Below are 25,775 nucleotides of genomic sequence, written 5' to 3'. Positions count from 1 at the left end.
TCCTCCTTTCTCTACATTTGTTTTCCTGTCAGATTTCTTATAATCAGAGAAAATTGTGGCCTCTCTCATCTGTGCTAAGAGGATCAGGAGAAGGCAGTTGTCACAGGCGTGCAGGCATCTGCCAGGAGATTAACGGGAGGGCTGCTATGTCTCCGTGGGGCCATGGTGATGGAGGATGCAATGTGTTCCATGCATGAGCCTTCAGTGGGAAGGGAATATCAAGGAGTGCAGTCTATACCACTCGCTCCCGTTGCTTCTCCTCACCTAGAGATTTTCCTTCCAGGACTAAATCTTGAGAGCTTGGGTTTTCATTTCAGTAAGTGAAGCAAATTGCTTTAAATTTCTCAATTTACTTGACAGAGTTTTTATAAAGACTCAGTGAGAAAATAGATGTGAAAGTGCTTTGAAGAATGGAAACCAACATGCCAGCATTTCCCAAGGTGTGTACCATGGAACAGTGTTCCCAGAGGTCATAATAGGGGTTAAGCAAGAAAAGTTTCCTTGGTCAAACAAGTTTGAGAAACCCTGGTTCACAAACTTTCCATGGGTTTGCTTATCAAAGCACCATCTCTCAGGACTTTTAGTGAGCTGACATGCATCATGGCTCCCCAGGAGGGTGGTGCAGTGTTGCTCATACTTGCTTAATAGGGAACCCTTTCAGGGCAGAGCCTTGGGAGGGACTGATGTTCTTCTCAGTGCTATATTATTATAATCCTGTGGGTCTGGAGATGCAGGTTGGTGAAAGGGACATGTTTTCACCCAATAAGGCATTTGTTCACACGTTTTCTCTAGGTCTTCCCTTTCTCACCTGTGTCCATGAACTGGCAACTGTAAACCAGAGTTACTTAAAACCCAGAAGTTTCTGATGCCCCCCGCAAAATGGATCTTTATTAAAAACCATCTTTCATGCCTGTAATCCCAGCATTTTGTGAGACTGAGGTGGGAGGATTGCTGGAGTCCAGGAATTTGAGACCAGCCTGGGCAATATACTGAGACTCAACTCTACAAAAATTTAAAAAATTAGCCAGGTGTAGCAGCCTGTGCCTGTCATCCCGGCTACCCAGAAGGCTGAGGTGGGAGGATTGTTTGAGCCCAAGAGTTAGAGGCTGCAGTGAGCCGTGATTATGCCACTGCACGCCAGCCTCGGTGACAGCGAGACCGAGTCTCTCAAAAACAAAACAAAAAGACACCATGTTGCCTACGTGTTACCACATGAATGAACCTTGAGGACATTAAGCTAGGTGAAAGCAGCCAGACTCAAAGGAAAAATAGTAAATAATCCCACTCATATGAGATACCTAGGATAGTTAAATTCATAGACATAGAATGTAGAATGGAGGTTGTCAGGGGCAGGGGATGAGGGGATGGGGAGTTGGTATTTGATGGGCACAGGGTTTCAGTTTGGGAAGATGAAATGGCTCTGGATGGCAGTGATGGTTGCACCATGACATGGGTATACTTAATGTCACTGAACTGTATGCTTAAAAGTTGTGAAGATTGTAACTTTTATGTAATGTGTATTTTATCATGAGTTTTAAACATGTTAATATGTTTTTTTTAAAAAAGTCTTGCCAGGCGCAGTGGCTCACGCCTGTAATCCCAGCACGTTGGGAGGCCGAGGTGGGCGGATCACGAGGTCAGGAGATCGAGACCATCCTGGCTAACACAGTGAAACCCTGTCTCTACTAAAAATATAAAAAATTAGCTAGGCGTGGTGGTAGGCACCTGTAGTCCCAGCTACTCAGGAGGCTGAGGCAGGAGAGTGGTGTGAACCCGGGAGGCAGACGTTGTAGTGAGCTGAGATCACGCCACTGCCCTCCAGCCTGGGTGACAGAGTGAGACTCCGTCTCAAAAAAAAAAAAAAAAAAAAAAGAAGTCTTGCTGTTAGTCTGAGTTATTTTGATTTCAGCCTAATTTCCTTCAGGCTAGCCTTTAGCCCTTCACTGGTTTATATAACAGGGCATCCAGGACACTCTTTATGACTTGAGAGAAGAGAGGGCTCCTTGCTAAAAAGTATATGATCAATGCTGTTTCCCCTTTTCCATTTTCAATCCTTTGATGTTATTAACTTTGGTTGGGAATTTATGAAGTTTATAAAGTAGCCTGTACTGCATAAGCATCAGTAATTTCCCTTTGGTAAAATCAAGTTTTGCTGTGGTAGTTCTTCCTTCACAAAAAATAAGCATCAAATTCTAGGTTCCTAAGTAAAATTCTTCCATTGACATCCCCTTCTTCCAGCCAAGGACCCTTGGTACAATCTCTTCATTACAGTTACAAGGCCCCCATCTCTATGGGGCTTTTTGCAGGGTTAGGTTGGTATCTTAGCCTCACTTCATTGTAGTTATTGAGAATCAGCTTCTCATCTAGAGAATAAGGATGACATTAGCATCCTCCTAGGAGCATTTACGTGAGATGCCTTCTGCAGAACACACAGTATGGTTCTCTGTGAGTCACCTCACTTGATAGTTCTCTTGAGCATTAACCTGGGCTGGGTGGGCCCTTTAGACAACCTCATCCTTGACATCCTAAAAAGAACTCTTGCCTTCTCTGCTCCCCTGCCCTGATTTCTCCATATCAGTTAAATGGCACCAGCACCCACCCAGACCCTCAATCCAAAAATCAAGGAGGTGTCACTAAGTCCCTCTCTTCCGCCCCCCCCCCCCCTCATTTTTGTCATCACCAGCAACCCCTTCTGGAGCAGCCAGTCTCGCTTTCTGACACTGTCACCTGAGTCAGACTGCTGTCACTCCTCAGTGAACTCCCCTTCCACCCAAAAACCATTCTCTACACAGCAGCCAGACTGAGCTTGCAAGCCATAGACCCTGACCATGTCATTCCCTTGCTTAGAAGTTTTTCATGGCTTTTCCTGCCATTTGGAATATACCCTCTGGCATCTGCTGTCTCTCTTCTCTCCCACCCCATCACCCATCCTTCTGTGCTCTTCTGGGCCTTCCAGACCCTCGGCCTTCTGCCTTTTCCTTGCCAAGTCTGCTTCAGTGTCTTTGCATTTACATTTCCTTTGGCCTAGAAAGCTCCTCTCCCAAATCTTTGCATGGTTGGCTCCCCCTGGCCATTCAGTCCCCCTGCAAGTGTCACCTCAGAGATACCAACCGTGGCTATTCCAACTAGAGAAGCCAGGGTTGGTCTCTCTGAGGTCATGCTTGCAACAGTTATCTTGTAGCAAATGACTTTGCTTCTTTTTTCTTTTAGGTCTTAACACTATCTGAAAATAGTTATTTTTCTTGTTTAGTGTGTATCCTCCCTATTAAATGTAAACTCTGTGAGACCAAAAACCTTGTTGTCTTACTCATTGCTGCACCCCCAGAATGTAGGTTCCCGGTGTAGAGTCTAGGGAGCTGAATAAGTGTTAGTGAATGAATGCATGAAGACATGGGCCATCTTCCCTGCCTGCTGGTTAGCTTCTTCAGACTAGCTCTTGGCCCCCGAGAGCTTGCCCAATGGTGCCACCTCCTTGAGCTCCATTGTGCACAAGTTTTCAAGGCCTATCAAGGTGACAGGCCAGAACAGGTTAGAAGGCTTTTCTCTCTTCCCAGTTAACATCTGTGCATTTATCATGGGCCTTCTAGACAAATTTCCCTTCCCAGTTTTGCTATACAGTCCCCAGTGATGACTCTGGTGAGTGGCTTTGGGATTTGTTTATTTATTTATTTTGAGACAGAGTCTTCCTCTGCCACCCAGGCTGGAGTGCAGTGGCATGATCTCAGCTTGCTGCAACCTCTGCCTCCTGGGCACAAGTGATCTTCCTGCCTTAGCCTCCTGAGTAGCTGGAAATGCAGGTATGTGCCACCATGCCTGGCTAATTTTTGTATTTTTTGTAGAGATGGAGTTTCGCCAAATTGCCCAGGCTAATCTTGAACTCCTGGGCTCAAACAGTCTGCCTGCCTTGGCCTCCTAAAGTGCTGGGATTACAGGCGTGAGCCACCACACCCAGCCAGCTTTGGAGTTTATTAGGAAAGTATAGGATCAACAGAAGACCCGAGGTGTAGACAGAGGAAAGGCATGACTTTGGGAAAGTTAATGAGATTCTCTGACACCCAAGGTCATGCCTCGGCAATAATCCTAATGGGTCGGGTTGGGGTGGTCATATATGTTTGGAGCCATGAGTGGTTTATTGCCTATGAAGGAGCTTAGAGAAGGCAAAGCGTTCCACCAGTGAGAGGTGGTGATGGTTTTGTTGATGATGGCGTTTTGGGTGGCATAAGAGGAGCAGGGCAGTGGGAGCTGGCAGGTGTTGTCCCCTCTGCATGGAGCATGCTGTGTCTGTGTCCGTGGAGGTGATCCACAGAGTGGATTCAGAAGAGCTACTGAGTCTACTGAAAGGCCTCCTGGGTCTTGCAGTGGATCTGACCCTTTATCACACCTCAGTCCACCTCATGGCCTCTCTTTCCCCATGGACACAGCTTCTGAGCAGGTCCTGAAAGGGGGATGTCAGTAGCATCCAACATGAATCCCCCCTCTTCCAGACCTTGCTCTGGGCCCTCCACCAACATGCTCCTTTCTGTATTCCTGTCACCTGAAAAAAGAAGAGGGCATGACCAAGTCATAGGGGTGCCATGGGAGGGAACCTGTTATGTCGGGAGCACTGGCGAGAGGGCCTGTGCTTGATTTCAGAGGTGGAGGTCGGCTTGTTGAGGACACATCTACTTTACAGTCACGGGCACCTGAGAGGATGGCGTCCCCGGTGCTTCACCCTTCTATGCCCGGATTTGTGAAGTTGGGGAGGAAGGGGATGAGACTTCCTATTCCTTGCCCATGTGTTGCTGGCACAAACACAGAGATAGGGTGAGGTTTCATCACAGTCCAGGGGTCAGGGAAAAAAGAGCTGGGAGATGGGGATGTGTTAGTTAATTTGGAATCATCACCAGAAACTGCACATGTCCTTGGCCATTTGACTCACAGGTGTGTGCCCAATGGGAAAGGCAGGATGACTCGGAGACTGGGACCCAAACTCTTAAAGCACATGTTAATTCTTGGGAGTAAGGAATGAGTGGGACCAAAACAACCTCCTTACAATGTATGACATGTTCTTCTGGCATGTACACTATATATTACACTTGTTAGTTGATCAATACTAAATATTTCTTAAATTTAGTGTTGTCATGGTGATAGAGATTATTTCCAAACTTTATGTCCTAAAATCCTCTATTCTGCTACCCCCTTACATATTCTCAGGTAGTAGTGCCTGGCCCCAAAACTTTGTTGCCATCATTCTGAATTAAAAAAAAAAAAAAAAAAAAAAACGGAGCAAATATAGCTCCGTTCAGCTTCCGGCTGCAGCGGAGATTTCTGCCAAGATTTTCAGCACACAGCTGAAATATGTTTTGTATTTTATGAGCTTTGGCTCATCGTGGAATTAAATAGCACTAATTACATGAATATAGACCAGCAAGGGAGACAACTGTTCACTTCCTGATTTTCCGGGGAATTGAGAAAGAAGAGAGGGGGTAGAGGGACAAAAGGGGCTTGGAGTGAGGCGCTCCCACTAGATGTTGGTGACAACATAAGCACTGTCATTTGGCTGAGTGAGCCCCAAATAGCCTGCTCCCCCACAGTGCCAATGTTTGGTGGGATTATGGGCTTCCTCGAGTGAAGACTCCATGGGGCCAGAAGGTGGGTGGGGTGGCTGTGACAGGGGCCAGTGGTGGTGGTCAGGCCTTTTAGGAGTAGAAGGGTGGCCGGAGAGATGCTGAGGTCCAAGGATCTGAGTATATGGACTCTCGGCTTGGTTTTTCCAAAACCTTGCATGTATTATCATTTCTAAACCCACTGACTGTTTTTATAGTTAGAAAAGTCTAACTAGAGATTTCACACCAGTCTGTGGAAGGGAATATTTCCATTTCTTTTTCTTACTTGCTACAGGTAGGAAATGAAATGGGTCAGATCATGCTGGCAGAGTCAACCTGTCGAGGGGTCTAAATTAAGCCCTTGGGTGGGCGGGGGAGTTTCAATGCTTGGAGGCCTCCTGCTGGCCTCCTGCTGTGGACTGAGGTCCTCAGAGGCCAGAAGAAGCAAAGCCTTTCCCAGAAAGATCAACCTGCTTGTCAGGCTCAGTGAAATGGACCAACATCTGAGATGTTAAGAATGTCCTTGGTCCTTTTTATCTAAGGGAGAAAATAGACTCCAAAGAGTGTGACTTACATCCACTTAACAGATGAGTATCCTGAGTTCTCTGAGGGCAGGCTGTGGAATTCAACCCTGGCAGGCATTCCTGAGGCTCCCCACAATCTAGATTCAGGCAGCTAAAAAGGCAACTTAAGCAAAGATGCAAAGAGTCTTTGGAGAGAAACTTCCGCACCAGCTTTTTGTCACCCAGTGAACACCACCCCTGGGTGTTGTAATCATCACATCACGTGGCTCTGCCCTGCACCTCCACAAAGGCTGTTTGTGGAAACTTCCCAACCTCAATGATAGCCTGTGTTCTGTGAAACCTACAACATTTCACTCTCACTTCTGGATTTAGCACAAGAAGAAACTGGGTGATCTCTCTTCCCCATCCTATTTCCAGAAACACCATTTTATAGATGGGGAAACTGAGGCAACAAGAAAGAAGGGCTGTCATTTAGCAGGACGTGTCTGGTTAGAATGACCTGATGCCAATAGTATCCTTGGCCATGGTGATTCTGAGAGGAGGCTTTTATGGGTGACACTGGCTGATGCATGACTGGCTGCGAGCTAAGAACATCCCACTTCTTCCCTTGACCATGAAAGGAGAGCAAGGAGCTCATTTGGGTGAAGACTACTGAATGTGGCTTTGCCTGCTGGGGCCAGGCCAGAGCAGCTAGAGAGGCTACAGGGAGTGTAGGTTAGAGTGGCAGGCAGGGATACAGTGAGCCTCCTCTCCTGATGAAAATGTCAGCTGGGCAAGCCTCAGGCCACATGCACGAGAAAGGGATTCCTGGAGAGGTGACTATCCCCAGCCTGTGGTGACCCCCAAGCCCCTTTTCTGTGGCCCCAATGTCCACTCAGGTCTTGGGGCAGCAGAAGTGACAGCAAGTCTCCCTTTGCTACAGCTTAGCAACTTCCCATGGTGTCCCCCCATTTCTGTGCACTCAGAGGCCAGTGGGTCCCCTTTGAAGACCAGGAGCCAGTACCCCTGGACAGACCCTGGATAGAGTGTTCCTCATGGGCTGGGTAGGAGACAGTGGGCACATAGGTGCCAGGCTGTGCCATTTTGCAGAGCAGGTCTTGACACCAACTCCAGCTGGGGCATCTGACTCCAAATTCCTGGCTGGCCTGTTTCTTTAAGTGAGATGCTGGAAAAAAGTTTAGGATTCTATCCTCCACAAGCCAAGATCCTATTGAGAGTGCTGTGTTTTTAAAGCCTCGCTGCCACACTTGGAGTAAAGAAAGCCATTGCCTAGCGACTCCCCCGCCCCAAGGCACAGTGCCTGGAATCTCAAGGCGATCTCCACGTGGTAATAGAGAGTTTCACATGGGGCTGCCTGGGCCTCGGCTGGAGCTCCTGCTCGACTCTACTGGGAACGGCAGACTTGGCCAGGGAGAGGTGGTTTTGTACCCTGAGGGAACACCCTCCAGGCCAAGGACAAGGAGGCCTGGGGGAGGGAAAGGAAGGAGGGCGTGGAAACCATCTATAAACGCCTCAGAGGTCCAGCTGGGACCTGATCTCTGAATGGAGAGGCTCACAGGCTCAGCCTCCTGCAGAGGCTTCTTCCAGGCTGGGTCCAAAGGCTCTGTCCGTGGTAATCACTTCTCCTTAGCCCTTTTTAATAAACTAGGAAGTAAGGATGAAGGGAGCCCTGTGTAGCTGAGCTTGGTGCTGGATTTCCCTGGGACCGGGCTGGTTGCCTGGTGGCACCAAGACTCTACGTCAGTTCCTGGCCCTCCATCACTCCCTGTTCCCCATCTTTTATACTTTTCTCCAGCCCTCCCACCAGTCATCAGTTTCACAGTTCCCATCTCTCAGAAGAGAAGCAGAGGCAGAGGGAAGCACACTGGAAGGAGGGCTCCCATGGCCCCTGCTGGACTGCTGCTTTCTGGACTAAGGCTGTGTTGTGGCTGAGCTGACCCCACAAGGCCCCACCCACACTGAGACTGCCCAAAGCCAGCAGTGACCTTCTCTTGGGAAGACAGTTGCTTTGACTTGACTTTTCCCCCTAGTGGTAGTGATGGGTTTTGCTGTGTCAACCCTACCCTCTGGCTCTTTCCTTTGATGAATGTGACACTCATTTCTGAGATAGGCAGCAACAAGGGGCGGGGGGACAGTGAAGGCCAGGACGGATGGAGCTGCAGTGAGGTGGCCAAGTACATGGGGTCAGTTGTCTGTCATGGGCCCCAGACTGTAGCGAGCTGCATGATTGGGCCCTAGATGGGTGTAAATAGAATTCTCCAGGGAAAGATGTAAAATAATTCATGGCTCCCACTTCTAGAAACCAAGAGTTTAAAGTAAAAAAAATACAGATGTGAAAAAATACTGACCTTACTGAAGATGCTATTTTGAATGCATGGATTACAAATTGGAGTAGAAATCTACAAATAGCATGTGTCCATTTTGTTTGCATGGATCAATGAGTGTTTGAAGTTTCTTAGATGAAATGGAAATGAGGCCTCTTGCTGCTCCCCAACTCCCTCACTGCCCTCAGCTGCACACACACTTACCTCCCTGGGCCCCAAACTTGGAAATGGCCATTGAGCAGGAAGATTTCTGTTAGCTTGGCTGTCTCCTCTCTCTCTGGGCTTAGCCACTTGCAATCTGGCTTTGGAAACAAGGGAGGGGGCTGCTGACATCTAAAGAGAACTCTTCCTAGGGCCAGAGCCTGATGTACCACAAAGAACAGAGACCTGGAGCCCCCCAGCATTAGATTTGAATCCCAGGTCTGAGATGCAGTGAGCTTGCTGTGTTTCTGCCTGTGAGTTAGGGTGAGGTTAACTGTTGTCACACATAAATCCACAGTTTCAGTATTATCACAGTAAAGGTTTCTTTCTTGTCTGATGTTCCTGGTTGGTACACGAATCTTTCATCTTGAGGCTCCACCATCCTATAGGGCCTCAGGGTCCTCTTTATCCAGCTGGGTGGTGAAATAAACTGTAGAGAAGACACAGTTATTTCTTCCCTGCTTTGGCGTGGAAAAGTCACCATGACCTTGCTATTCACACAGTCACACCTGGATACCATGTGGAAATGGAGAGGCTGGGAAGTGTCATCCATCGCTGGTGGCCACCTCTCACTGACTTCATACCAGCAGCCTCACGCATAGGGAAGCGCATGTTATTTGTGAAAAGTTAGTTTCCTGTTCCCAATCCACCTGCACAATTGAGATGAAATGACCTGTTGTACAGTGTTGTAGGAAGTTCTGGGTTTCTAATAGAGGCTGGGAAAGGGAGGATCTGCAGAGCTTGCCAGTGGGACAGCTAAAGGGGCCTCTAGAAGACCCTCAGCCCCTGGAGAGCAGGGACACTGGTTTTGTTTGTTTTTTGTTTGTTTATTTTTTTGAGATAGAGTCTTGCTCTGTCACCCAGGTTGGAGTGCAGTGGCACAATCTAGGCTCACCACTGCAACGTCTGCCTCCTGAGTTCAAGTGATTCTCCTGCCTCAGCCTCCCAAGTAGCTGGGACTGCAGGCATGTGCCACCATGCCCAGCTAATTTTTTTTTTTTTTTAGTAGGGACAGGGTTTCACTATATTGGCTAGGCTGGTCTCAAACTCCTGACCTCAAGTGATCTGCCTGCCTCGGCCTCCCAAAGTGCTGGGATTACAGGCATGAATCACCGCTCCTCGCAGGGACACTGTTTTTTGCTCTGGAATGTATCTATCCTTTGCACCCAGCCCAGAACTCCTCATGTGGTATGTGCTCCATCAATAGTCGTTGGCTGAATACAGGAGTGCATGCTGACTTCTAGCAACTGGCATCTCCTGCATTGTGGCTGTTTTCTGTTGTTGTCTGTTTTCTGTGCTGCAATTTTATTTTCAGGCTCAGCTTCTTCTATTCAACCAGGTCCATACTGATTTCCTTTGCTGCATAGGACAGTGGTTATCAAAGTCCAATTTGCTAACACAAGACAACTTTTTATGATATTCCAGCTGGTGGACCGGTTGGTCTCCATGTAAATCATATACGAAAGATGTAGTTTCTCTGATGCATTTGAACTAATGTCCTAATAAAAATAAAAAAAAGAGCTTTACCTTTAAATAAAAATAAATAAATAAATAAATAAAAGGACAAAATTGAGTATTTTAAGTATTTATAAGCCCTGGTTTAGAACAGGGTACAACCACTTTTTCAGGTTGGTCCCTGTTTGAATTGACTGGCTCAAAGATTTACTTGAAGCACCAAGATTTACTTTGTACTTTAGCCGTACATGATACCCACTGCCATCTCATATACTCTGCTATGGAGCATTCATTCATTCATTCATTCATTCATTCACGTGTTTCGAAACATCTATTATACACCTACTGTGTTTCAGGCTCCGAGCTTGGAACTGGAGAAAAGAGGGGCAATATATAATCCTTGTCCTCGAGGAGCTTATATTTTTAGACTAGGAGACAGCATCAATGGACAAATATAACAGAGTTTGTAAAATGTGAGACTCTGGTGGCACTGGTTCCTGCACTAATATATAGTAGGGGCATCTTAGACCAGTGGCTTGATCAGAGAAGGTTTCATTTGAACAATGAGTCTAACTCAGGGCACGGAGGCCTGAATTGGTGAAGACTTCCCAAGAGCTCTGCTGGTGCAGCTCCTAAGGCAAATATTCAGCAGATAGGGAAGTGTGTTTTATTCTGAAAGTTGCTACATACACATGCACACACATTTGAACATCACCTGGGATTATGCCTCGCTATCTGTAAAACCATAGTTTATCTCTGTGGGCAGTGGAAGGCACAGATCTGTTTGGCTTGCTCACTTGATCCCATGGAATAATAGTCTATTAGAGAGGTTGTGGTGGGAGACACTGTACTCTTTGGGATTTTTCTGTGTATGGGTTAGGATTCTTACATCAGCAAGTTCCAGAAAACTGAACCCAAACTGGCTTCTGCAAAAGGGGAAAATTTTTTTTTGACTCACGTAACTGGAAAGTACAGGCATAGAGCTGGCTTCAGTGGACACAATTGAGACATTTATAGGATGTCACCAGGACTGGGACCCAGTACTCTCTATCCTTTGGCTTAGTTCTGCTCTTTTCAGTACTTTGGCTTCATTCTTCCAGGCTCCTGTCCCCTGCTCCCACCCCTGTGATTACAAGATGGTACCAGCGGTTCTTAGGCCCTTGCCTCTCCAAGGATACATCTGGTGGAAGAGCTAGAACTTTCTCCCCCAGTATCCCTATCCAAAGCCTGTTGCTTGTCAGAGACCTGATTTAACCAGTTTCTCATTCCTGAGCCAATCGCTATGCCCTCCCCACCCCTGTTCTGTGCTGAGTGGCTCAGGCTTTGAACCAGAGGTGGAGTCAATTCCAGCAGAAGTGTTTGGGCAAAGGCACAGATGCCCAGAAGATAAATGAATGACAGCAAAAACAACAGGTATGCACCGTCTCTGAAAGTGTGTTTCAAATTTTTTTGACCATGGCTATATTAGCTGGGCTTCTTCAAAGAAAACAGAACCAAGAGGATATGTGTGTGTGTGTGTGTGTGTGTGTGTGTGTGCGCGCGCGTGCGCACAGAGACAGAGAGATTGATTTCAGGAATTGGCTCACACAATTTTGGAGGCACCAAGTTCAAAACCTGTAGGGTAGCCTGTAGATGGGAGACTTAGAGAACAGCCAATGTTGTACCCAAGTCCAAAGGCCATCTGCTGGTGGAGTTCCCTCTTGCTCAGAGGAGGCCAGTCTTTTGTTCTATTCATGACCTTCAACTGATTGGATGAGGCCCACCCACACTATAGAGGGCAGTCTGCTTTACTCAAAGTCCACTGATTTAAGTGTTAATCTTATCCCAAGACACCCTCCCAGAAATTTCCAGAATAATGTTTGACCAACTATCTGGGCACCGTGGCCCAGCCAAGTTGACAAATTAACCATCCCAGGGACCCAGTTACATCACACATATTTACATCACACTCAATATGTAGTTTGCTATATAGTGGGTAAAACAAAAGTCTCACCAGCCAGGCGCGGTGGCTCATGCCTGTAATCCCAGCACTTTGGGAGGCCGAGGCGGGTAGATCATGAGGTCAGGAGATCGAGACCATCCTGGCTAACATGGTGAAACTCCGTCTCTACTAAAAATACAAAAAATTAGCCGAGCATGGTGGCGGGCACCTGTAGTCCCAGCTACTCGGGAGGCTGAGGCAGGAGAATGGCGTGAACCTGGGAGGCAGAGCTTGCAGTGAGCTGAGATCGTGCCACTGCACTCTAGCCTGGGCGATAGAGTGAGACTCCATCTCAAAAAAAAAAAAAAAAAAAAAAGTCTCACCAAACAGTGCTTATCTTTTCTATGTGACATACTAGTATTTTCCCTTCTATTTTACTTCATTAAGAAGAGTACCTGGCCACGTGTGGTGGCTCATGCCCATAATCCCAGCACTTTGGGAGGCCGAGGCAAGCAGATCACTTGAGGTCAGGACTTCAAGACCAGCCTGACCCAACATGTTGAAACCCCATCTCTACTAAAAGTACAAAAATTAGCCAGGCATGGTGGTGGGCACCTGTAATCCCAGCTACTTGGGAGGCTGAGGCAGGAGAATCACTTGAACCCCTGGGAGGTGGAAGTTGCAATGAGCCTAGATTGTGCCACTGCACTCTAGCCTGGGTGACAGAGGGTGACTCCATCTCAAAAACAAAAACAAAAAAACAAAAACAAAAACAAAAAACACCTGTGACTCACCTATTTCATGGTGTGTTGTGATGTGAATTTTGAAATGCCATCCTAGGGCACATTTTCTGAGAATCCTATTACCCCATAGCAAAAGGTCTGAGGACCAGAACTCTGTCCAAGGGGCCAGGGAATATATTGTGAATAACTGAATAAGGCCTGAAGAACTCAGCTCTCCAATGCCCAACATGACTGTATGTGACCTCAGCCAAGACCTGTACCTGTTCATGCCTCGGTTTTCTTATCTTTAAAGAGGGCATACTTATAAATACCTCATCTACCTAACAGGGTTGTCATGAACAAGAAATTCAGAACAAGGTAATATCCATGAAAACACTTTTTAAACTCTAAAGTAATTTCACAGGGTAATTGCTATTTTAAACAACTCTGTAATAACTTTCCTCTCTACCACTCAGGAATCTGAGAGGATGGTGCTATTTCATGAAAATTAGTTTCAGTTCTTTGAAACTTGCTGCCTAAAACAAAGACAGCCCCAATTTCTTTAATCAAAATGATGATCAGCTTCTATAAATGAGTCCCATCTCCCCCGAGACTACTCAAAATTAAAATCTGATTTCAAAGAAGGGAAAACTGTAGCATGTTTGGGTTGGGTTTGGGGGTCTTTCAGTTCTCCTGCCTTCTTACCCACTCTATGTAGTTTGATGAATCCTTCGGGGCAATTGTGAAGGTTATTTGGTCCCGTTACTTGCCTTTAAGAATCAGAGTTAGGCTGAATGTAATTTCTAATACTTGGTTTTGAAACTAGCTAAATGGTGACTTGAGAGCAAAATGGTGGGTAGGCTCTGAAATTGGGGTGGGGTTTTCCTAGGTTGGGGTTACCGCTTACAAAAATTGACATCCTGGAAGGGAAACCCCCCTGGAAACTCTTGCTTTGCCAGATTGGAGCAGCCTTAGACAGCTCAGGGAGACAGGGGTCTGGTGGCTCTGCATATCTGTGGATCCCAAGCTGGATGGGGTGTCACCTCTGTGGTGGTTCCTCGTGGGGTCTTTGGTGAGGCAAGCTGGAGCTCACATCCTTATTTTCCCCTTTTCTCTTCCATTTCTCTCTTATTTGTTTTCGAATCAGTCCCTTTCTTGGTGTGTAAAATGAAAGGCTGGTTATTCCCAGTACACCTTATTGTTTCTGTGGGCCCCCCTCCTCTCTGGGTATAGTAATCTCACCGTCCCCAGATGAGGGTGCTAAGTGTTTGAGATGCATAACTGTGTTTCCTTTCAGTGCCTAATAGAAGATGCAGAATGAGCCATGGCACCTTTCTGCTTAGTAAATTCGTAATTATAGGATTCTTCGTCTCACCTCTTACAGACTAGAGAGCTGTTGATTGGCCATGGGTCCATGTGTGTGGACAGTAAGGCAGGTCGTGGGGTAGGCACACTTTCCCCAGCATATGGCACGTTGTGATACAGAGACTGTGCAAAGTTCCCTCCTCAGAAAAGTTGGTGGCTGAGCCCTAACCTGCACCTGCCTGTCTGGAAGGGGGATTATCAGCCCTGCTGGAATTTGGTTATTGGCAGAGATGTTTTGAGAGCCCTGTTGGCCAGCAGAGCATATGATGCCCAAAGAGCAGTCTCTTTCAGACAAAGGCTGGAAGCAGCTTCTGGAATGAGTTCACATAAAGTCAGAAGAGAGGCCTGGGTGGTGGAAAGAGCATGGGATGGACAGTGTGAGACCCAATCTTACGCTGTCTTCAACTCAATGTGTGACCTCTTGCAATTTCATCTGACCTCTTGGATTTCAACTTCCTTGTCTCTAAAATCAGGGATTGGGAATCACTAAACTGGATTATCTTTTTCAGATCAAAAACTTATAGATTCTTCTTTGATATTTGAATTTGCACAAGCAATTCAGGATGAACCATCTTGACTCTTCATCACTCATCTTGAGATGTACCACCAGGTACCATCTCATTATCATAATCCTAATCTTTCTAATCCTATTTTAATCTTGCTAACGATAACAATGACAGCAACTATCATTTCCTAAGCACTTAACTGTGCTGGGGCAAGGCTCTGTGCAGCTGCTGCTTACGGTCATTAATACTTCCAGAGGTAAACCACAGAACTCACCTGATCGGTGTTATCTACCAGCTTAGCCCCTGAAGGTCAGAGAGGACTCTGTTTTTCTCCTAATACTGGTAGGTGATATCCCAGGATTTCTGTTTGGGGCTTACATGAGTTAACAAGGGCTTCTAAGTGCTCTATCTTCTGGGCTCTGGAATTGTGCATTTGTAGAAAAGTATGGATTTTGCAGTGATTGAAACCTGGACTTCAAACCCAGTTCTGCTACATCTTAACCAGTGTCCTTGCAGAGCTAAAGTTTCCTCACCTGAAATAGTAATAAGACAATTCTGATCCCAGGGAACAGTGGTGAGGATTATGTGATCCAAGCTATGTGAAAGTATTTGCATGGGCTCTGGGGTGCAGTAAATGCTCCACAGATATTGATATTCCTCTATGTTTCCAGCCCCTCTTTCTGCCAGTCAAGAAACAGTTGTTGAGCCTCCTCTATATGTGCAGCTGTGAATGTGTTGACGAGCAAGACAGACCCAGCCCTGCCCTGTGGAGTTCACAGACTCTCAGCTCCAAACTCTCCTTCTGCAAAGGCTAAGGCTAAATGGAAAGGGAGAGGCTCCTCTCTGGGGGCCTTTGCTCTTTTCCTCTACAATTTCATTTCTGTCTTCAACACTGTGCATTTCAGTCTCAACTTCCCAGTGACATCCTGGCAAGGCTGAAGCTCTCTCTTTTCAGCCTCATCTTCCACCTGATTCATTCACGAACTATGTTCTCCAGATGTACTTTTCATTGTACACACCCTCATGTGATATGCCCATGCTTCTGCTATGTAGACCCCTCCCCTGGAAGGCCTTTCCCTTCGTGCTCTGCCTGTCTTCTCCAAGTTCACAGCTCAGCCCGAATTCCATGCCCTCCCCAAGGCCTCCTGCAGCCTGCTCCTTGCCTTCTCTCACCCCAAGTTAGAAGTCTTCCTCCTCCTAGGAACTTTCAAAGCACTCTCTTGTATGCCACGTGACTTTTCGTTGTGCACATCAGTTCAGGTTCTGGTGGTATCGGCCTGATTTGACTATGGGTTCTTTGAGGATCTGATCCTTGGGCCCCACAGCATCTTGCACATTTTGTGTGTGTTCTGAGCAAACATTTGCCACATGGGTGAATGAATGAAGGCCCTTGGCTTGCAGCACTGCTCTTGGTTGTGGTGTGTTCCACTAACCAGTATTCCTCCTCTGTTATTGACTGGAGAAGACCTGTGCTTTTCATTAGGATGCTGGCTGACAATGCAAAGTCTTTATGTGGTTTTCTTCCTCCTTCTCTTGGTTTCCATCTAACCTAGTGTTTGCTCCCTGCTGGGGAATTTTCCATTGCTTAGTGATCTACCTCTTCTCATTCTTCACTTTTGAGGTGTTTGGGGGTGAATGAGAAAAATTCCACAGAGCTGAGATGCCCCCAGATAGGATGATGGCAATTCCTGCCCTGAATTCTCCCAAACTGGAAGAAACATAAAGCTGTCCAATGGGAACACACGCAGGAAGCATCTTGAATAGAAAGAGAACTTCAGGATGGGAAGTGATCTTGTTCCTCAGGGAGTTTTGTATTTATTTGTTTATTTATTTGCTTGACTGCTTCTTAAAGCATTTTTTTCTCTCCCTTTAATGAAAAACTCTCAGAGGAGGCCCTGCTAGGGGAGGAAGCCAAGATCTGCCTTGTTAAAATGACATTAGGGCTCAGGGTTGGGCAGTGAACCCAGAGGACCTGGTTGCAGCTGCAGTGTGAAGAGATTGAGGATGTGGGTTTTTAATTTGGCCTCTTCATTCAGCAGAGGAGGCACAGAGGAAAGTTTCTCCTGCAGCAGTAGGTACAGACACAGAGAACTGGAGGTAGTGGCTGTAATGGACAGCCCCCAAGAAGGGATCAACCTTAATTCTTCTGCTGCATGGGACAGGGACCATGGTACAGTTCCATCTGTGCAAGGCTGGAGTGAACTGAGATGGTTTAGCAGTTAAGATTGCAAACCTGTGCACATTTACACTACTCATATTTGGAGCTACCTCTACCACTTATAGCTGTGCAAGTTACATGACTTCCCTAAGCTTGCTTTCCTTAGCTATAAAATGTGGCTACAATAGGATGTACTTCGGAGGTCTACCAATCAGGGTCCCAGCAGGTAATAGACAGCACACACAAATTTGGTCCTTCGAGAAAAGGTTAATAAAGGGGCTATTCATAACAGTGTGGCTCTTTAAGGGGCAATGTAGTATGGGGGGATAGTAATAGTGAGGTCCTTGTTACCACCTGTACGGCCGGATGGGGTCCAGCAGGAGGTGGTTCACAGAGCCTGGAGATGGAGAAACTGTGTGCAGAGGCCTGTTGTGGGGAACACTGGACAAAGCTTGCAGCCTGTGCAGGCAGCCCCACCTCCTGCCCTTCCTCCCTCCCTCCCTCCTTCCCTCTTCTCCTCCAGCCAGTCTTTGCGGATGCTGCCTGCTGGTGGCACCTGACCTGGGTGACAGTGCTGGACAGTGTCTGACACAAATTCAGGCACTCAGTAGATAATGGCTGTTGATCATGATAATCATCATCATCACTGCTATTATTATCATGTCATTATCATCACCACCATTATCATTACTGATGTGTCCTCCTGGGGCCGCTGCCACCCGGCTCTGACTGTGTCACATGCCCATGGTAGGGGTTGATTCAGTCAGCCTCCAGCACCCCCCCCCCCCCCACTGCAGTTCTGCTCAGTGTGTGCAGAACATTTTGAAAGTCCAGGCAGACAAGCTGTGGGGTGAAATGAAGCCACTGGCATTGTTATCCAGCTCATAGTCTTCCCTTTCTCCAGTAGGGGAGACTGCATTGCTGAGTCCTGGCCCTCCGAGGGGACGACTGTGCCTGAGTGCTGCTGTGCCGCTGGGACCCGCCTCTGCCATGAAAGCCATGCCCTGGAACTGGACCTGCCTGCTGTCCCACCTCCTCATGGTGGGCATGGGCTCCTCCACTCTGCTCACTCGGCAGCCAGCCCCACTGTCCCAGAAGCAGCGGTCATTTGTCACATTCCGAGGGGAGCCCGCTGAGGGTTTCAATCACCTGGTGGTGGATGAGAGGACAGGACACATTTACTTGGGGGCTGTCAATCGGATTTACAAGCTCTCCAGTGACCTGAAGGTCTTGGTGACGCATGAGACAGGACCGGATGAGGACAACCCCAAGTGTTACCCACCCCGCATCGTCCAGACTTGCAACGAGCCCCTGACCACCACCAACAATGTCAACAAGATGCTTCTCATAGACTACAAGGAGAATAGGCTGATTGCCTGTGGGAGCCTGTACCAAGGCATCTGCAAGCTGCTGAGGCTGGAGGACCTCTTCAAGCTGGGGGAGCCTTATCATAAGAAGGAGCACTATCTGTCAGGTGTCAATGAGAGTGGCTCGGTCTTTGGAGTGATCGTCTCCTACAGCAACCTGGATGACAAGCTGTTCATTGCCACGGCAGTGGATGGGAAGCCCGAGTATTTTCCCACCATCTCCAGCCGGAAACTGACCAAGAACTCTGAGGCGGATGGCATGTTCGCGTACGTCTTCCATGATGAGTTCGTGGCCTCGATGATTAAGATCCCTTCGGACACCTTCACCATCATCCCTGACTTTGATATCTACTATGTCTATGGTTTTAGCAGTGGCAACTTTGTCTACTTTTTGACCCTCCAACCTGAGATGGTGTCTCCACCAGGCTCCACCACCAAGGAGCAGGTGTATACATCCAAGCTCGTGAGGCTTTGCAAGGAGGACACAGCCTTCAACTCCTATGTAGAGGTGCCCATTGGCTGTGAGCGCAGCGGGGTAGAGTACCGCCTGCTGCAGGCTGCCTACCTCTCCAAAGCGGGGGCCGTGCTTGGCAGGACCCTTGGAGTCCATCCAGATGATGACCTGCTCTTCACTGTCTTCTCCAAGGGCCAGAAGCGGAAAATGAAATCCCTGGATGAGTCGGCCCTGTGCATCTTCATCTTGAAGCAGATCAATGACCGCATTAAGGAGCGGCTGCAGTCTTGTTACCGGGGTGAGGGCACGCTGGACCTGGCCTGGCTCAAGGTGAAGGACATCCCCTGCAGCAGTGCGGTGAGTCCAGGGAGGGCTGCGGGCCGGGATGGTCGGGAGTGTAGGATGAGAACCCCAGCCTGTAGCCCCCTTGGGGTGTGTATCATCCGTCCCCTTTTGCAGATGAAGCGAGTATATCCCATCCCATCTCTGAGTCTCATTGGACCCAGAGTGTCACCAAATATTCTGCAACTATGACATTGAATGTATAAGAGTCAGAGTGGGAGCTGAAACATAAATTCCCATCAGAGTACTTTTCTCTGCCCCATATTGGCTCACTGGTTATGATGGGGAGTGCTGGAAATAGGTAGGAATTGCGTCAAATGGATGTCGTAGGGACCGGGCATGGCTGGAGTCTAGATCACAGTGTGCTGTAGTGCAAGACATGTACATGCCCTTTGTACTCACCAAGCCTGCAAATAACTTTCCTGGGAGCTTAGAATAAAACCATACAGTAGAGGGAGAGGAGAATGTGAGGAGTCATCCTACATTTGGGATAGATATGGAATTTCAGGAGATGTGTGTTTTTAGCCCTTTGTATGTCTTTAGGAAATGCTAAAATGAGAGCACAGTCAGGTAAGAGTGCAGTGAACACATAAAGAAGGCAAAGCTAACTTAGAAAAGGGATGGGAAGGGACAAATCGTGTTTATTGAGCATCTTCTGTGTGCACAGTGCCTTAGAAGAGACATGTGAGAAAGTCAGGAAGCAGCCCGAGTGCAGCATGGGATGATGGGAGAGCTGCAGGGAGCCAGAGGGAGAGCAGGAGAAGGGTTGGCTTAGGGGTCTTCGCATGGCTGGTGGGTATGACCTTGCTGGGTGACCCCAGGTGAAGCAGGGGACACAGACTCCTGCCTGTCGCAGCCTAGCTCACGTGTGCCCCACCATGAAAAGCATCCACCTTCTTGTGGCTTGACTCTGTTCCTCTTCACAATGGTCCTGTTTTTTCACAATCATTCTTTGGGTAACTTGGAAGGCTCAGCTATCAGCATCTTCTGTGTTCTTGTCCTTTTCCTTTTATAACTCTGCATTTTAAAGATTATGAACCTAGTTTGAGAACATCAGTTCTGTAATTTTAATTTGGGGAGAAGAAGAAAGGAAAATGTATCCATCGGACAGAAGTACACATCCATACTGATGTGATTCCTGACTGCTTAAACTTTGGTGGAGTTCCATATTAGGAAATGTATTTTGGTTGTTTAAAAAAGTGTAAATTTCCTTTCATAAAGTATAACTATGTGCCAGGCAGAGCTCAGTGGGGACTGGCACCCTCCCCAGACAGAGTGTGGAGAGGCCATCACTCTGGTCTTTGGGATTTGGGTTGGAGATAGGGAAGAGGGAGGAGAAAGATGGTGCCCTGGCATTAGGCTTAAGCTGTTTTCCACTGTCAAGTCTTCCACGCACTAGGCCGGCTGAAACTAAGAGATGTCATCTCTTCTTGGAGGTCTTGAAAAGCCAGGAGTTCCCTAATGTCACAAAGGAAATAGGAGAGGTGCTATGGACCAAGCAGGGCAGCAAAAAGTTGACAAATCAGAGCCAGACCAGAGAATGGAGGGGACTCCACTGTATCTATTGAGCCTTCCTAGCAGGTGACTTAACCTTTGGGAATGCCTTCTGGAGACCTTTGTTTGGGGCAGTAGTGGAGCCACTTAAAAGAGTCCATGAGACAGGGCTATGAGCTTGCAGGGGTATGGACTGCACCCAGATGAAGGCAGCTAATGACAGAGGCTGTGCTGGACATGTCTATTAGACACTCAAACACGGATCTGTGGTGAGATGTATTAGAATGTTGGTGTTGAGAAGGCCTTTCGAGAGCCTTGGCCTAAAACTTCATTTTGCATTGAGCACCTTAAGACTCAGCAAGGTGAATGAATTGCCCAAGGTCACACATCTTAGGAGTGAGTAACAGAGCCAGCAATTGAAGAGAATCCCCCTTGCCTACAGGACACCCACACATGCATACATGTAATAAATTCCCCATGAACATGCACACATATGCAGGCCCATGTTAGAAGATGGCAAGTTTATACTGTGCACTTTCTAAACAACAACAAGTTCTTCTGAGACCAGAGGGGTTGGCAATCTCTGACAATTTCCTGTAGAAAACTTGCTTAAAACCCTGACTTTTTGGGCGATGCTCTTGGGAGAAAAGTCAGCTGCAGGGGTCCGTCTGGCTGCCCGTGGGCAAGTGTTCATGCTGCCCTTGCTTCCTGCCACAATACAAAAAGCCAAGTTCATCATGGAAGTCTGCAGAGCTGCAGGTCCTAACACCGTGTGGTAGCCTTGGAGAAAACAGAGGGAAAACAGCTTTGCAAGACAGGTTAATGCCAGGATGGAGAGTAATGGAGCCAGATAACAAGCTTTTGATTTTTCTTTTGGCTTTAATTAGCCCTTTCAAGTTACAGGCAAGTTCACGGCCGAGAATAGAAAGGAGGAGGCCAGAAACTCTGCACAGGGCTGGGGCTGTCTCTCCAGCCAGTCTGAAAAAGGCCAGGCTGGCGTTTAATGCACAGTATCAGTTTCCTTTGATTTGGCAGATACCCGAGTTCCTTTGCTCCCGCCCTCCTGTTACGGTTCATTTGGAGTCGGCTCAGACCACACATGTTTCATGTGACATCGGCCAGGCCAGGCTCTGTGTTGCCCCGATGGCACCATTTGCAAACCCACCTCTTCCTCGACCCATTTACAAGGCTGTTGGATTGGTTTTCTTGTTCCTTTCCTGCCTAGAGGTGGAGGATGAACAAGACAAACTCTGGAGTTCTCTCTTGTCATAGAGTCTGACACTCCCTTGAGCCCTGTGAAGTGAGAACTCAGTCCCAGATGACCTCTGTCCTGTGGTGTTTCTGTTGTAGGAAGATGGCAGAGGGCAGGGCAAGGCCCAGGAGGTTGGCTTTTAGGACTTGTGTTTTGTAGTGTAAGGGGTCCCCTGTGGGTTTTATCATAGTTACAACTCTAAAAGCTTGAAGAAGGGATTTGAGTAGCAATGAATGTCAACTGTGCTCCAGGCTGTACCAGCTCTCTAAATTAGAATGCTCCTCCCATGGGGCTCTTCAGGCTTTTCTAGCCCTTTCCACATCCTGAGACCCACATTCTTCCCCCTGAACTCACGCCTCCAGAACTCAGAGCAGGGATCTGCAAAACTCCTGGGCCACTTGCCTCCTTCACAAGGTCCCAGCACCTGCTTTGGCTGTGTTCATTTGGGGGATAGGAAGCAATGGGAAGAAGAACCCCTACTACAAGGCCCCTGGTACCAGGGAGCATCCACAGAGCACTGGGCAGGCCAGAGCCTGAGGACCGGGCAGAGGGAAAAGTCTTGGGCCGTGGGGGTGGAACCTGCTGACGTGCAGCCCCCAGAGAGCTCGACGGTACCTCAACTTCAGGTGAATCAGGGAAGGCCGGCTGTGCTCCCATTGGAGATGAGGGCTGGTTGGCCAGGAGTGGCCTCCTCATGGGAATGTGTTGCTGTGAACATAAACGGGCCTGTTGCAAATGCACATCCCTGAGTGGGCACTGGGTGTGGAGGCTGGGGAAGCAGCTGGGGCTTTCTGGTTTTGGTGGAGGATGGGAGAAGCAGCTTCTGCCTTCACCCTCTAAGCCATGCTTTACCCCTGTCCTGGCTTTCTCCAGCCTGGGTGGAGAGAGGTCTCCCGGAACAAGTGGGTTAGTATCTGAAAGTAACTCTAAGGATCTCATGAGGACATGGGTATGAGGGGGGTCCTAGAGGGCCTGTCAGGGCCCCAATTTGCCTTGGGACTCAGGGGACTAGAGGTCAAGCTGAGACTGATTTGCTAATGAGCACTCATGTGGAGAATGGCAGTGATTTCATTTCTCAGTTTCTGTGGCTTATCCCTGGTGCATCTCTATCCCCAGCCCCTTTTGAAGGCTGCCATCCAGGCTCCCTGAGGCCCCCTGTCTGCAGAGCATGTGACAGACAGTAAGGCTGAGGAGCCCACACCTGTGGCCTCTGTCATGTGCCAGGACCTTATGCAGGAGAAGGTGAACGCTCTCTGTCCTTCTCTGGGGGGGACCTGACACTCCTGACTTGGAGTGGGCAGCTGGCTGGAGAAGATGCTGGGTTTGACCAAGCACCTGGCATCCCAGAATTCCCCAGGCATAGGGTTATCTATACCTTCTCTCCTTTCTTCAGCCTCCTGGGGCAACCTCATCCAACACTAACGAACTAGCACCTCTAAATAAACTAATGAATGGCGAAACATATATGGAGCCCTAGGAAAGGGCTTGGCAATGCACTCGCTCCTGGTGGATACCAAGCATCGTGGAATGGCATCTGTCTCCAGGAGCCCACACAGTGGAAGAGAGAGATGCACACCAGCAGGTCATTATGACCCGGGTGATGGGAACAATGGCTGTGGTCATGGGAGTGACTGTCATTCACTCCACTTCAATCTTCCCTGACTTTGGAACCGACTGAGCCGTGGGTATGGGAGTCAGACAGTCTCGGCCATAGTACTGATTAGGCGGTGTGGAGAAAGGTGGCATGCAGGAGGTGCAGAAATCAGCTTCTCAGTCTCCCTGTCAAGCCTTGACCTGAGTGTCCCTCAACTAGAAAATTTGGGTCCGTGGAGCAGAAACTATTATCCAGCATCACCAACTCACATCTGTCAAACCCCAGTAGTGGGAGCAGAGGGCAGAGGCCTCCCGGCTGTCTGGAAATAACACACTGGAGTTTGCATGGTCCCTGATGGTTAACAAGGTCTTTCTCACACCTTTTCTTCTCCCGACAGTACTGTAGGATAATGGAAGGGCAGGCATCCTCTGCAGCTGAGGAAATGGAGGAACAGAAAACTCAAGTGTTTCACTCAAGGTCATCTAATTAGTAAACTGAAAGCTGTTCTGTATCCGAGTCCTCAGCTTGGTGCTCTTCCCGTGGTGTTTCACAAGAGTGTGCTAGCGGTGTCTGGGGTGGGCAGTTCTTGGTGCAGGGACTGCCTGATATTGTAGGGCATTTGTGATCTGGGGCCCTAGAATGCTGAGCACCAGTGGAAGTTCCCAGCCACTACAAGACTAGAAAACCTCTCACATTTCCAGAAGCCTCTCGTTGAGAACCATTGCTAGACCCAGCTCCCACCTGACTCTGGAGTTTACCCACCAGCCCTGTGTAGTCCCACAAGGGCCACACAGGCACAGGAGATGGAGCTGTTTCTTTTTAACCCAAACCTCCCCTTCCTGCCCTACTGTGTGCATGACTGGGTGGCGATGGAGGTCCCCTTCCATGTGCTGTTCCTTTGACTCACTGGTTTCCTAGGCATGGCAGTCCTGAGCAGGAGACAGGGTCACCCCCTTGGACTTGGGCTGGCCTCACGTCCCAGTCTGGATGGTTACTCAGGTTGGTCTGGCGCCTGAGATCCTGAAACTCCACGAAAGTGAGCATCCGGAATGGCCAGGCAGGCATCCCAGGCTCTGGGGCCTGGCTTCTGCAGGTCTTCTTGGGGTGTTTTCTTTTCCCTGTCAGCAGGAAGCACAGGGCTCAGACTCGATGGGGTTGTATCCTGTTGTTTATGGCATTAGACGAGGCTTGCTCTTTCTGCTCAGCTCTTGTCCTCTCTAGACCGGGAACTCCTCCTCTTCCCCGCACCATCCCTCCTCTCTCATCTCCACTACACTTGCCACACACACCGTGGCCCATGCTACACTCACGTCCCAATAAATGCACACATCAAAAATCTAACACATTAGTCTGAGTGCCCACCTCTCATGGCCCATGACCCTGTACGCCAGATTTCTTATTTAGCACTGGGTGCCTGATATATCACAGCCCCAATCTTTATGGAATCAAGTCTTCCCGCTCTCTCTTGGAGATGGCTCCTGTCTCAAGTATTTAGGTGAAAGGCCCACCCACTTCCCTCTTTTTGGCCAGCAGGGTTTGCAGTGAAAGTCCCATCCCAGACTAGTGTGCATGGTGCTTTGTGTGACAGGTGGCTGAGCCCTGGGTGATATGTTGGGTTTGGCAGGAGCAAAGTTGAGGCTGGCTTCCTAGGCTGGATGTACTCTCCCAGGATGCCCACCCTGGAGGCCATCGGGTCAGCAGGGAGTGAGGCGGGACCCAGGAGTCACACAGGCTGAATTTTAATGCAGACTGCTGCCAGGAGAGCTTAGCACAAAGTTAGGTTTGAGGATGTGTGCTCTCACAATACTGAGACATGGACTGCATGTCATGAGCCCGAGCACAGTGGCGTACACACCCATAGCACACCCACGTGCACACACCCATTCTCTCTGTCCTTGATGTCTGTCCTCCTCATTGCTGTCTGTTGCTTTCTCTGCTTCTCTCCTCTTGCTCACTCACTCACACTCTTGGTGCACGGTCCTCTCTTAGCCTTTCTCTGTTTCCCTGTTTCTGTGACTTGTTCTCCCTCACCCCACACACTCTGCTCAGCAGCAAGTACAATGAGATTTCTCTCTCTCACACACACATGCCTCATGCAGTGTGAGATAGCCCTGCCAAAATGGGAAGCCAGACCTCTTGTTCAATGGGCATGTAGACCAGCCCTACTTAACAATCCAGATCTGGACTTCTGGGCCTTCCCTTCAATTCCTTTCGTCCTCACAGGGTGGTGTCTTGGCCGGGTTACTGGTCTGGGAGTCAGGATCTTTGGGTCTCAGCCAGTCCCAGCTTGTGAGATGTCACTGGGCAAGCAGTTTCCCTTTTGCTTTGAATCACACATCTTATCTTCAAGAAGGAGATGATAAAAAAGTATCCTTTTAATAAAGAATACGGAAGCTCATAAGGAAAGAGAAATATACAGATGTTAATAATGATAGACACACAGCCCCTTATATTCATAGGATACTCAAACATCTTCATAGCATTATCCTGTGTCTCCTCCTTTAGTTATAA

At 48.3% G+C, this 25,775-nt stretch overlaps 1 protein-coding gene across 4 annotated transcripts in view; it reads left to right on the top strand.

The window, feature by feature from the left end:
- Window positions 1-25,775, top strand: part of PLXNA4 (plexin A4) — a 448,758-nt gene that overhangs the window by 49,082 nt on the left and 373,901 nt on the right. For 3 of the 4 annotated variants that reach the window (XM_063667849.1, XM_054495760.2, XM_054495763.2), the window contains exon 2: window positions 17,666-18,939. In XM_063667849.1, coding sequence (XP_063523919.1) covers window positions 17,752-18,939 — 1,188 coding nt within the window. In that variant the 5' untranslated portion in view covers window positions 17,666-17,751. The remainder of the gene's footprint in view (window positions 1-17,665; window positions 18,940-25,775) is intronic. The other variant, XM_054495762.2, reaches the window with a different exon arrangement.

Source organism: Pongo pygmaeus, chromosome 6 (genome assembly GCF_028885625.2).
Source record: "Pongo pygmaeus isolate AG05252 chromosome 6, NHGRI_mPonPyg2-v2.0_pri, whole genome shotgun sequence".
Taxonomy (NCBI): Eukaryota; Metazoa; Chordata; class Mammalia; order Primates; family Hominidae; genus Pongo; species Pongo pygmaeus.
Note: the sequence above shows the minus strand (reverse complement) of the source record. Positions and strands in the feature narration are given on the sequence as shown.